The sequence below is a fragment of the Peromyscus eremicus genome, chromosome 10 (genome assembly GCF_949786415.1).
Source record: "Peromyscus eremicus chromosome 10, PerEre_H2_v1, whole genome shotgun sequence".
Lineage (NCBI taxonomy): Eukaryota > Metazoa > Chordata > Mammalia > Rodentia > Cricetidae > Peromyscus > Peromyscus eremicus.
The window spans coordinates 57,803,625-57,817,973 of NC_081426.1; the positions used below are offsets into that span (position 1 = coordinate 57,803,625).

Genomic DNA, 14,349 nt, shown 5'->3' on the forward strand with positions numbered 1-14,349 from the left:
AGAACAGTGATTCTTAACCTGCTACAACCTTTTAAGACAGTTCCTCACGTTACAGTAACCCCCAACCATAAAATTATTTTTGTTGCTACCTCATAACTGTAATTTTGCTACTGTTATGAATCACAATGTAAATATCTGTGTTTTCCAATGATCTTAGGAGACCCCTGTGAAAGTCCTTCAACCCCCCCCAAGGGGTCGTGACCCACATGTTGAGAACCATTGCCCTAAAAAATGCCATCAACTTTTACCTTCTTGGGTTTGTTTTACTGGAATTACAAAGCTTATTCACACCTCAAATATGTATGGGAAAATGTACCATCTGCCAAACACTACAGAGCACGTCTCTGTCCCTGTGGCTTCTATCCCCACAAAGACTGTCAGTAACAAGCAGCCCGTTTAGTAAAGTATGTGTATGTGCCAAAGAAACAAAACGTGTAGTCTTTGACTACCACACTAATCATTTTTAAACATTCATAAACCTCAGAAGTTATATTTTCCCCAGAAATATTCAAAAACAAACATGCACACAAACTCTGACTACAGATCTGAGGTATAATCTGGGATAAAGCACTTGCCTATCATCAGTAAAGCCTGAGGTTTACTCTCCAGCACTGAAGGGGGAGAGGGGGAGGGGCAGGAGGGACTGGACCAGTGTCATGGCTCAGTGGGTAAGGGTGCTTGTCACCAAGTCTGAGAACCTAAATTCAATTCTGAAGACCCACACCGCAAGTTGCCTCTCACCTCCACACGTGTGCTGTGGCAGTCATGTACATGTACACACACACACACACACACACACACACATTAATTAAATAGATGTGGCTAGTAAATGAACTGTGGCTGGGCAGGGTGGTACATTCCTACAATACCAGCACCAGGAAGATGCAGGCAATAGAAGGAACTGAAGTTCAAAGTCATTCTCAATTCAAAGACAACCTGGGGTACTTGAGATTCTGCCTCATAAATGAATGAATGAATGAATGAATGAATGAGATCAATGTGCTTAATCCATGTAACAAACCGAAAAGTTGTTAGCCCCAATTCACAGGCTAGGAAACTGAGAATGCCAGGAAGCCATTAACTAGCAAAAGTTTTTAAATTGAAGATTGGGCTGGGCGGTGGTGGTACACACCTTTAATACCAGAACTCAAAAGGCAGAAGAAAGCAAATCTCTGAGTTCAAGGCCAGCATGGTCTACAGAGATAATTCCAGGACAGCTAGGGCTACACAGAGAAATCCTGTCTCAAACAACCCAAAATAGATAAATTAATAAATTAAATAAAATCAAAGGTTGGGGCTGGAAGGATGGCTCACAGTTAAGACACTTTCTATTCTTCCAGAGGACTTGAGTTAGGTTCCCAGCATCCCTATCGATTCTCATAATCACCTGTAACTCTAGCCTCCAAGGGCAAGTCACACATGTAGCATTCACTCAGACACAGAAATACACATAAATAAAAATAAACATTTAAATTGAAGACTGTATTAAACGTAAGGGGGAAAATCCTCACTACCAACCCAGGACTAGGGAGTCTAGGCAGGAGGAACAGGAATTGAAGACCACCCTGGTGCTGGGTGAAACTGCCTCAACAGAGAGACAGGGTCAGGGACAGGGAGGCAGTCCCATCATCGTTCAGGTATAATTAACAATTTACAAGATGACCGATTAGAAAGAAGCGCCGCGGATCAGGCAACCCAACACAACTGACAAACAGACCAAACTGAATTACCTGACCTGCCAGGGACTGAAAGGAAGGGGGCACACTTTCTAAGTTTTAATCTCCACCAAGACACTTCATATCCAACTCGGTTTCAAGTCTATTAGTACAAGTAGAGATGCAAAAAGAAAACTTTTTGCTCTACGCAGCAGACGATGACCATCAGCTTGAGACACTCCAGAGTGTAAAAGCGGCCCTCACAACTGTTCCACCGTAAGATGAGGAAGATGAAGAGGAGGAGGGCGAGAATTATTATGTCACACATTCTCTTATCTCTGAGTACAGGATTTTATGCAAAGTAGACCCCACAGTGTTCCGCAGAGCAGCTGCTGAAATAATACACGCTGGTTTTACTTCTCTATTTTAAAATTAGCAAAGAAATGAAAATATTTAACATTTTAAACAGCCCACCAAATTTACAAGAAAAATTATCATCGACATCCTTCACAAAACCTACTCAAACATTCAACAAGCTTTCACTTTATAAAGCACTAAAATGTAAACTGTATTTGTTGTTGTTTGCCCCAGGCATACGGTGACATACAGCGGCAACTAACACATACTGAATGGGATTCTCCTACCAGCATCAGGAAAGTACAACAGTCACTGTCACAGCTGAACAAATGAAACAGGTAACACCATCTCTCAGAAACGAGAAAGCAAGGCCCAGCACGTGAGTAGGGCACTCAAGGTCACTCAACAGCTGTGGAATGGCAGGGAGGGAGCCGATTTAAACTGAGGCTGCTTTGCCACCCAGTACCCTTCTTACCCTCTGAAGAATGGCCTCACAGACCTGGCTACAGGCCCCATCCTTCCAAGGAAGAGAGAGACAGTGAGGACCACAGGCTCCTACAGCCTACGGAAGTGTACATTCAAACCTGGCTTTGACTCTGTCTTCCCGAGATCACATGCTCCCTCCTGAAGCCCTCCTGACCCCCACCCCTACCCCCCAGCACCACCCCCACCACCTGCCTCCTCTCCCTTTTCCAGAACCACCTTGGCCTCGTCAGTGGCTTCCTTCTGATCAGTGTTGCTTCCTTTCCTACAGACAGACCATCCGATCTGACTTCCCATTCTGCCACTTCCTAAAGGGCCACTGCTTGTCTCAGGCTGTGCTGAGTACTGAGGTTCAGAGAAAGACAGCCTTGACCCCCAGAAGCTGGAACCTGCATCCTGCCAGACCCACTCAGCTCCAACAGGCCTGGGACATTGAGGGTGCTGAGTGTACGGAAAGGGATACCCCTTCTCTGAGGGGTTTCAGGCCGCCAAGAGCTGTTTTGGTTTTTCAAGACAGGGTTTCTCTGTGTATCCTGGCTGGCCTGTACCTAGCCAAATAGACTAGACTAGCCATGAACTCAGAGCTCCACCTGCCTCTGCCTCCCAAACGCTGGGATTACAGGAGTGAGCCACCAAGCTGGGTTTAACGTTTTATTCTCTTGAATCTTGACCGATGTGAAAATGTTAGCTATTAAATAGGTAGAAACACAATACTAAAAAGGTAATAAAGGGGGCTGGAGAGACGGCTCAGAGGTTGAGAGCACTGACTGCTCTTCTAGAAGAGTCAGGTTCAATTCCCAGCACCCACACGGCAGCCCACACCTGTCTGTAACTCCAGATCCAGGGCTTCGGACCCTCTCACACAGACATGCATGAAGGCAAAACACCAATGAACATGAAATAAAAATAAATTATTTTTAAAAAGTAATAAAAAGCCATATAAACTGTGCATTGCCGTGAGAGTTAACTGCTTAAAATATAAGTAAAATCCTATAGATGCTTTTTTTTCTTAATCAACAATTGGCTGGTATAATTATTGAAAATATGCATATGGTTGAACTAAATGCACATCAGTCTTTTTTTTTTCTTCTATAAATGTGCCTGGGTGTTTTGCCTGCATATATGTCTGTGTACCATGTGCACACAGCAACGTCTTGTGGGTGCTGGGAACTGAACCCGGGTCTTCTGGAGGACCGGGAACCATCTCTCCAGCCTCTGAGTATCAGTATTAAAGGAAACCTCTGGAGTGGGGTCAGGTGTCTGAATACTCTGCAGTCTGAGCTCCATGCCCCACTCTACAGACACCTTTCCATCACTCCACAGCACATCAGAGCTGACTGTGGAGTGGCCTCCCTGGGGCAAGGCTGGCTGTACTGCAATACAGCCTTTTCCATTTGTGTTAGAACTTGGCCTGCTTACTTTTCTGATTTTATCCCTCTGTTTTCCATCAGGTGTGAAATATAGAGGCCCAAATTTCTTCTTTATTCTTTGCATGAGGGTATCTGGTCTTGGCCCTTTTTTTCCCCCGAGACAGGGTTTCTCTGTGTAGCCCTTGCAGTTCTGAACTCAAAGATCCGCCTGCTTCTGCCTCCTGAGATTAAAGGTGTGCACGTTTACACCTGGCTTTGGCAACACTTTTTTTTTTAAATAGACTACTAAATTATCTCAACACCTTTGTCAAAAATCAGTAACTCCCAGAGCAAAAGTTCTGTCTATGGATGAGCTTCAGAAAAGCAGGAAAGGCCCTCAAATGGTGTTAAGTGCCTACAGGCATCTCTGCTGGCCAGAAAATTTGCATACCGCTCACCACATTTATCAAAGGGAATTGTGGTCCAACATAAGAACTTCCTTTTGTGCTAACTGCTGGAGGACTAAATTAAATATCAGTAAATAATTTTTTTAAACATTTACTTTAGGCCGGGCGGCGGTGGCATACGCCTTTAATCCCAGCACTTGGGAGGCAGAGGCAGGGGATCTCTGTGAGTTCGAGGCCAGCCTGGTCTACAGAGTGAGATCCAGGACAGGCTCCAAAACTACACGGAGAAATCCTGTCTCAAAAAACCAAATAAAAAAACTCTACTTCATTTGTTACGTGTAGGCTCTTTTGCCTGTATATATGCATGTGTACCACATACATGTCTGGTGCCCTTGAAGGTCAGAGGAGGGCTCTAAACTGCCCTTGGTCTGTAGTTACAGATAGTTGTAAGCTGCCATGTAGATGCTAGGAATCAAACCCAGGTCCTCTACAAGTGCTTTTAATTGCTGAGCCATCTCTCCTGCCCCAAACATACACATGGGTGTGCTTATTTTATGTGTATGCATGTGGGTGTGTGCATCATGCAGGTGCCCTCAAAGACCAGGTGCTTTGAATCCCTTGGAGCCGAGTTACAGACGGCTGTTAGTCACCCCATATGGGTGCTGAGAACAGAAGGAGAGTCCCTCTGCAGGAGCAGTTGGCTCTCTTAACCACTAAGCATCTCTCCAGCCCAACACAAGATTCTCCACTTTCTAGAAACTTTTTCTTTTAACAAACAGTAAAAATTTGGCCCTTTCTTTTCAACAAGGAGAATGACTTTAAGTTCTACAAAAATGAACCAGGAGCTGGTAAAGTGCTCACCACACAAGCAGGAGGAGCTGTCTAGATCCCCAGCGTCCACATAAAAGACAGGTGTGTGGACACACACTGTAATCCAGCACTGGATCCCCAGCGTCCACATAAAAAGACAGGTGTGTGGGCACACACTGTAATCCAGCACTGGATCCCCAGAATCCACATAAAAAGGCAGGTGTGTGGTGGCACACACTGTAATCCAGCACTGGATCCCCAGCATCCACATAAAAAGGCAGGTGTGTGGGCACACACTGTAATCCAGCACTGGATCCCCAGCATCCACATAAAAAGGCAGGTGTGTGGTGGCACACACTGTAATCCAGCACTGGATCCCCAGAGTCCACATAAAAAGGCAGGTGTGTGGTGGCACCACTGTAATCCAACACTGGTGAAGCAGAGACAGACAAGATTCCTGGAGCTTGCTGACCAGCCAGCCAATTTAGGCAGCTGGTGAGCTCCAGGCTCTGTGAGAGACTCACAAAAAATAGGGTGAGTCTAGGCGAGGGGATGACTCGGATCGGACCCACAGTGCCCCATAAAACTAAGCACGGCCACAAGTACCTGTAACTCCAGCACAGGGCAAGCAGAGACATGAGGATCACAGAGCCTACAAGAAAAACAGCAAGCTGGAGGACCAATGAGAGACTCAACCTCAGGATAAAGCAGACAGAGAAAGAGAGAGGGACAGAGGGAGAGAGTACTGGGCCAGCACGCCAAACATCCTCCTCTGGCCTCTATTCACACATCAGAGAGAAGAAAAACAAGGCCTGAAAGAACCTGAATGCTCAAGCAGTCCACCAAACATCAGAAGCATCTATGAAGCTCCCAACCCTTTTCCCCCTAATTTTCTGAGATAGGAGCTCATGTACTACAGGCTGGCCTGGAACCAGGCAATGGGGGCTGGACTTCAACTCCTGATCTTCCTGCCTCTGCTTCATAAGTACTGATTACAAACATGCCCAGCAGAGTATGTAAAACTATGTAAAAACCCTGAAAAACTGATGTAAAGTGGAGCGAAGTGGCGAACGACTTGAATCCTAGCACTCAGGAGGTCTGCAGAGGCAGTCGGGTTTCTGAGTTTGAGGCCAGCCTGGTCTATAGAATGAGTTCCAGGATAGCCAGAACTACATAGTGAGTCCTCTCAAAAAAAAAAAAAAAAAAAAAAAAAAAACCAGACTGAACATAGTGGTGCACACCTTTAATTCCATCATAGGCAACAGGGGCAGGGGGGGGAGGATCTCTGTCAGTTCAAGGCCAGCATGGTCCGCACAGCAATTCCAGACCAGTCAGGGATATACAGTAAGACCCTGTCTCAAAAACAAAACAAAAACCCTATGTAATTTTCTAGTGTCCTTTCTGAAAAAAACAGACTATTGGCAGTTGGAACAATTATATAATGCATTCCAAGTTTCAGAATCAAAGCTCTACATACATTGTTTGCCAGAAATTTTGTTGCGGTTTTGTGTGTCTATGTGATATGTTTTACATGTTTGTATGTGTGCATGAGGGTCTATGCGGGTGCATGCGGGTACATGTGCACACTGCAGGTGAAATCCAGAGGTTTCACTAGGGTATCTTCCTCAAATGCTCTCTCTCTCTCTCTCTCTCCTCTTTTTTTTTTTTTTTTTTTTTTTCCAGGACAGGATTTCACTGTGTAGCCCTGGCTGTCCTGGAACTCACAGGCTGGCCTCGAACTCAGAGATCCGCCTGCCTCTGCCTCCCGAGCGCTGAGATTAGCTCTCCTTATATTTGAGGCAGGGTCTCTCATTGACCCTGAAGCAGATGATTTACGGAGGCTGGCTGGCCATGAGCTCCAGGCATCCACTCAGCTCACTCCCCCGCACTGGGGTTACACATGCACCCTCATTTTACTTGGGTGCCGGGGACCCAAACTCAAGTCCTCAGGCCTGCAGGGCAGACTGTACCAACTGAAGTGCCTCTCTGCCCTTAACTTGTTTTAATTTTGCAAACAGTCACTTAAAGGGAGCTGGAGAGACGGTTCAGCAGTTAACAGTATTTGTTGCTCTTCCAGAGGACCCAGGTTCAGTTCCCAGCACCCACATGGCAGCTCGGAGCAACCTGTAACTCCAGTTTCAGGGGATCCAACCCCTTCTTCTGGCCTCCTCAGACACCAGGCACATATATGGTGTGCATGCAAACACGCAGGCGAACACTTACACACATAAAATAACAGTAAGTACATATGTTTAATTAACTTAAGAGGGCACGGTTGCTTAGCAACTCATAAGCTGCCATGTGGATACTACAAATATGCCATGGTACTCACACCCATACACATACACAAAAAAAGTAAATAAATACAACTTTTAATGTTAAATCACTCAAGACAGTTATTATTCTCCCCATCCTTTTTGCAAGTAAGAAAATAGAAACCAGCCAGTGGTGGTGTACACCTCTAATCCCAGCATTCAGGAGGCAGAGGTAGGCAGATCTCTAGATCAAGGTTGGCCTGGTCTACAGAGTGAGTTCCAGAACAGCCTAGGCTACACAGAGAAACCCTGTCAAAAGAAAAGAAAGAGGAAAGAAGAAAAGAAAATAGGAACCAAAAAAATTAAGCTACTTGCTGGGTCCAGTGGTTCACACCAGTGATTCCATCACTTCGAAGGCTGAGGCAAAATTCACACAAGGTGATCTTGTGTATAGGACCAGGTAACTATTAAGTATATTAGCATACCAACATAACTGTTAACTATTTTTTTTAAAGATTCATTTATTTATTATGTATACAGTGTTCTGTCTGCACATATCCCTGAAGGCCAGAAGAGGGCACCAGATCTCATTACAGATGGTTGTGAGCCACCATGTGAATGCTGGGAATTGAACTCAGGACCTTTAGAAGAACAAGCAGTGCTCTTAACCTCTGAGCCATCTCTCCAGCCCCACTGTTGACTATTAAACTAAGACGGAAACTCAAAATCTCATCAACTTTCCACAATACCAAGATAAGTAAATTCCAAAATGCAATGCTGATCATTTTAGGGAGGCAGAATGGAGTAGTCAGAAATGCCTATATTCCAGTTCAAGGTCAACCACCTACGAGTATGACAATCTGTTTCAAAGGTGTCTTTATTGTCTATAAAAACTGGACTGTTGACTACCTGGAAGTTGAGGTAGAACCAGTCTGTTCTACATACATTGTAAGATCAAAGCCTGATACGTGATACCATTACCCAAAATTTTCCTTCAAAACAATGACCTTGGAGCAGAGCATGACGGAACATGACATTAATCCCAGCACTCAGGAGGCAGAGTCAGGAGCATCTCTGTGAGTTCAAGGCCAGCCTGGTCTACACAGTAAGCTCTAGGACAGCCAGGACTTAAAACAACAACAAACTTGAGAGGCTTGAACGTGGTTCAGTACTTGGGAACACTTGTTACTCTTGAAGAGGACCTGGGTTCAGTTTCCAGCACCCACGAGAGGGTTCACAGCTATCTATGACTCCAGTTCCAAGGGATCCAATGCCCTCTTCTGATCTTGGGACCAGGACTGCATGTGATGCACATACATGCACACAGACAAAGCACTCGTACACATAAAACAAAGAATTTTCTTTTTAATTTTGAAATGAACTGAAGAGGCGTGACTGGAAAGATGGCTCAGTGATTAGAGTACTTGCTGCTCTTTCACGGGACCTGAGTTCAATTCCTAACACCTCCAATCATCTTTAACTCCAGCTCCAGAGAATTCAACACCCTCTTCTGACCTCTGACAGCACCAGGCATGTATGTAAACAGAAATATATTTAGGCAAAACATATGCATTACCGAATAAATAGAAATTTAATGAACTTGGGGCTTAGAGAGATGGCTCAGTGGTTAAGAGTGTGTACTGTTCTTGCAGAGGACCTGAATTCCATAACTAACACCCACAGTAGGCAGCTCAAAACCACCTGTAACTCCAGCTCCAGAGGATCCGACACCCTCTTCTGGATCTGTATACACATATGTGCATACACAAACACAGACACACATATACACATAACTACAATCTTTTTTCAAAAAAGCACTTTAAATGAATTTTTAGAAGGTATTTATTTATTTGTTTGTTTATTTTGGTTTTTTTGAGACAGGGTTTGTCTGTGTTGTTTTGGTGCCTGTCCTGGATCTCACTCTGTAGACCAGGCTGGCCTAATGCACAGAGACCCGCCTGGCTCTGCCTCCCGAGTGCTGATATTAAAGGCATGCACCACCACCGCCCGGCTTAGAGGGTATTTAAAGCAACAACTCACATATTAACCTGAAAAAAGGCTGACCCTGCGTGGCTACTATTACTATCCTTTTTTCCCCAAGAATAAACAACGGAGAGCTGAATTTTTTCCAATTTGGCATAAAACTTCCCCCCTTGAATGCTGGCATTCTGAAGAATGCTGAGTAATAACAAGTTGAAGAATAGAAAATATACGTACATACGATTGTTAAATATCTTCCAGATTAACTGAACATCTTCAATTGTCCTTTAAATTAAAAATTATTTCAAACATGCAACTGTCTCCTATACCTGTTGCTATATTACTTTCGAGCTGTTTGAATGTCCATTATACAGAATTATGAATTGAAGTTGGGACTGAGGATATTTTTTTAACACTTTTTTTAAAACAGGTGATAAGAAATGACAGCTGTCATATACATAACATCCCTCTGCACCCGCTGTGGTTTTTATGCCTGGTAAGCCAGGTCATCTGTTCAAATCCTATAAACTACTCTCAACAAAGTAAAGCAACTTCCTTGTGTCATCAGCTCTCCAAACAGCGGAGACGCGCTTCAGGAAGAAGCTGGTGAAGGCCCGAGCAACTTCTCCCAAAGAAAGCAAAAAGTGTTACTTTCTTGCTCGCCAAGCTTGGAGGCACGGCTTTAGGAAGCATTCCAACTGAGATCTGGGACAATGCCCAACACCGAAGTAACTTTTAACGCCGTGTCCAAATCCACGTTCCTCTTCCTTCCTCCCTTCCCCCAAGAGTCGGGGGTGGAGTGTGAAAGTGCCGCGTAGCAGCCACATCCCTGCACGTTGCGCCCGCGGTGCGCCCCGCACCCTAAGCGGGGCCCCTCGGAGCACCCTGCGCCGTCCTCCCCACCCCGCACCGCGGCGGCGCCGCGTCCACACCCGGCCTGCAAAACCTCTGGAGTTGCACGGCCTCCCGGGAGGCTCACCATCGCAGCCCCAAGACCGAAGAGGAGCAGGTGGGCAGGCCCTCGGCTAGGGGGAATCCGTTATCGGGGCTCGGGATCCATTGGCGCCAACAACTTCTCCCGCGAAGTGGCAGAAGCGCAAGCGGCGGCGCGCGGCGATGACGTCAGGAGGCGCGCTCCCCCGCGGCCCCGCCCCGAGGCAGGAGGTGCGCGCTGGGTGCGGCGCCGCCCTGGCGGCCGGAGGATTGCTGCCTCTGCAGGGCGCGGTGTGCGCGCGCGATCGCGACCCCGGACGCCCAATCTGGGGTCTGAGGCTGGCTTCCTCCAAGGCGGGTTCCCGGGTGCCTTCCTCCCGCGTACACGTGCGGCCAGGGCAGTGCTCTGTAGGAACTTCCAGAAGGTCTTAACTCCCACCCTTAAAAAAAAAAAAAGATGAAGGGGCTGGAGAGATGGCTCAGCAGTTAAGAGCACGGGCTGTTCTTCCAAAGGTCCTGAGTTCAATTCCCAGCAACCGCATGGTGGCTCACAACCCTCTTTAATGAGATCGGATGCCCTCTTCTAGCCTGCAGGCAAAACATGCAGACAGAACACTGTATACATAATAAATAAATAAATCTTTTTTAAAAAATGAAATGTATTCGATACGCACTGCACACATCAACTGTTGTTCCCCATCAGACTTTACTCTGATTTGTTTTATTTTCTTTTTGATGTTTGACTTATTGATTTTGGCTCAAACTTAGAGACCCATGGTTAGAGAACTCCGTGGATAAAGGACAAATATTTGTTACTTTTTACACGTTTATTTATTGGCGGTGGAGTGGTCAGAGAAGCTTGCGGGAGCCCTTCAGCCACGTGGGTGCATGTTTGTATTACAGGGGCTGTTTACGTTAAAGGAATATTTACATTTTGTTGTTATTTTGAGACAGAATCTCATCTGTCCCATCCTAGTCTCAAACTCCCTAAATAGCGGAGGGTGACTTTGAACTAATGATTTTTCTACTGCTTCCCAAATGCTGACATTTCATACATACACCAACATGCCCGGTTTATGCAGTGCAGGGGATCAAACTCAGAGCTACTACGAAAGCCCTGCAACCAACTGAGCAACCCTCAGCCCCAAAAGCTCTTTGTTCTAAAACTACCAAGCTAGGAAAACTAGCCCCATTAATTCGTAAAGCTTCATTAAGTCGCTTAAAAATTAGTCAAGTAGCGGGGGAGTGGTGACTCAGGCCTTTAATCCCAGCACTCAGGAGGCAGAGGCAGGCGGATCTCGGTGAGGTCGAAGCCAGCTTGGTCTGCAAAGTGAGTTCCAGGACAGCCAGAGCTGTTACACAGAGAAACCCTGTCTCGAAAAGATAAAAAATAAAATAAAAATAAAAAATAGTTAAGTCGTCCAGGCGCACACCTTTGATCTGAGCACTGGCGAGGCAGAGACAGGAGGATCTACGTGAGTTCGAGGCCAGCCTGGTCTACAGAGCAAGTTCCAGGACAGCTAAGGCTTCATAGAGAAACCCTGTCAAAAAAGAAAGAAAGAAAGAAAGAAAGAAAGGAAGGAAGGAAGGAAGGAAGGAAGGAAGAAAAGAAAGAAAAGAAAAGAAAAAAAAGAAATAGTGAAGTCTTTGAGACCAGCATACCAAGATACACACTCATAGAAAAACTAGAATCAGGAGAGATTTTAGGATAAGCAAGTCTCAGCAGGAAATGAGGTTCTTTTACTTTGTCAGTTTGCAGAGCTGCTCTTGGTATGTGACTCAGGTGGACCTGGAACTCATGATAACGCCTCTGCCTCCACCCCACTGCTGGGATTACAGGGGTAATCTTGTAATCCACACCTGGCCATCAGGTTTTCTATTAATAGGTAAGCAACGTGGTTGTGGAATAGAATGTAACATTTGCATACAATTTCAAGAGAAAGCATGAGATTATCAAAGAATTTAGTGAGGAGAGCAATGTCAAACTTTGGCCTTAGACTTTCAAGTCTCTTTCTAACCACGTCTGGGTGGGTCTTGTCCTTCTATGACACCGTATCTACCTGGAGAGGCAGTTAAGCCTTCAGGAATACAAGAGTTCATATTTACTAGATGTCTGTTGCAACATGATTTGGGTTTGTTTTTTGTCTGTTTGTCTGTCTGTTTGTTTGTTTGTTTGTTTGTTTGTTTGTTTTCAATGTAGCCCCTACTAACCTGGAACTCACTAAGTAGACCAGCCTCGCCTGGAACTCCAGAGATTCCCCTGCCTCTGCTTCTCCGATGCTGGGGTTAAAAGTGAGTACCATACCCTGCATCTTTTGTAACGTGCACTCCACATGCAGCCTTGCTCTGTTCTAGGTCAAAATTCACCACTAACAATAAAAATCCCAAGTTTAGAAACAGATGAACTGTTTCTCAGGAGCAAGGCTTCACTGCCTGGGTCCCTCTGAAGCCAGTCGCTCGTTCCTGCTCCACTATATGCTCCTTATGTGACCATAGAGACGTAGTTATGACTCAGTTTCCCCATCTGTTGGAGGTAGAATTATTCCTGACACACATCAAGTAATAACAGCATTTTGGGTGGTGGCGGAAGTTATGTGAGTTGGTTGGAGTATAATCCAGAAAGACTCAGTATATAACACAGGCTGGCCTCAAACTTGAGATCCTCCTGCCTCAGCCTCCCAAGTACTAGGACTATAAGCGTGCACCACTACACATGGATGATAACAGTGGTTTTAAGCCAACAATTATCATTATTATTATGGAGTCTGCACATGGGTGGCAGAAATTACCAGAGAGACCCTGCCTCATAAACAAGATGAAAAGAGAGAAACAATCTTGAAGATTGCCCTCTGACCTCCACACACACTTGGTGGCATGCATGAGCTCATACCCAAAAACACTAAATAAATAAATAAATAAATAAATAAATAAATAAATAAATATATATGGCTGGAGAGATGGCTCAGAGGTTGAGAGCACTGGCTGTTCTTCCAGAGGTCCTGAGTTCAATTCCCAGCATCCACATGGTGGCTCACAACCATCTACAAAGATAAATAAATAAATAAATAAATAAATAAATAAATAAATAAATAAATAAAAATACATCTCAAGCCGGGCAGTAGTGGCACATGCCTTTAATCCTTTAATCCCAGCACTCGGGAGGCAGAGCCAGGCGGATCTCTGTGAGTTCGAGGCCAGCCTGGTCTACAGAGCAAGTTCCAGGACAGGCGCAAAGCTACACAGAGAAACCCTGTCTTGAAAAAAACCAAAAAAGAAAAAAAAAAAAAGAAATACACCTCAAATAAAATAGGAGAGCATTCCAAAATTAGACTTATCTATACTCTGCAGTTTTGATTAGGGAAATGGAAGACTAGGTCTGTCCATCCATTGAGAAATCAACAAAATCTATGAACCAAATCCCTAGAAAGTTGTACACAGCAGATGTATGATACAATTTTGTTCATACAACCTTAGAGGACCTAAACCAGTGTACAATATTCATTGTGTTATAAATCAATGAATCAATGACTAGGACATTTAAAACATGACAGCTGAGTTGGCACACACATTTAAACCCATCACTCATAGGCTGAGGCAGGCAGCTCTCTGTGAGTTTAGGGCAGCATAGTGAGACCCTGTCTCAAAAAAAAAAAGGGTGCCGCTCTTACAGAGAACCCAAACTGGGTTCCATCACCCACGTGGCAGCTCACAAATTTCTGTAACTCCAGTTCCTAGGGATTTACTGCTCTCTCTGGCCTTCTCAGGCACTGCATATACATGGTGCACATACCTACACACAGATACACAACTACATATAATTTTAAAATAAATCTTTCTTAAAATAAAATAAAATCTTAACTATCAAGACAAAAAGAAAACTTGCAGCTCACATCTTTAATGCCAGTAATTGAGAGACAGAGGCAAGAGGATTTCCAGGCCAGCCTGGTCTATATAGCAAGTTCCAGGAAAAGTCAAGGCTGCATAGAGAAACTAGACTCAAAAATGGAAGAAAAAGAAAACTTGTGTATTTTCTGTATTGTATTATTTTCAGCATTTTTTTTTCTTTTCCTTTTGGAGACAGGGTATCATGTATCTTAGGTTGGCCTCAAACTTGCGATAT

The 14,349-nt window shown here is 44.8% G+C and overlaps 1 protein-coding gene across 1 annotated transcript in view; it reads right to left on the reverse strand.

Moving 5' to 3' along the window:
- Positions 1-10,408, reverse strand: part of Rfc1 (replication factor C subunit 1) — a 72,734-nt gene extending 62,326 nt beyond the window's left edge. Inside the window, exon 1 of the mRNA XM_059275907.1 lies at positions 10,276-10,408. Within this exon, the coding sequence (XP_059131890.1) occupies positions 10,276-10,278 (3 nt within the window). The 5' untranslated portion in view covers positions 10,279-10,408. The remainder of the gene's footprint in view (positions 1-10,275) is intronic.
- Positions 10,409-14,349: the final 3,941 nt, after the last annotated feature.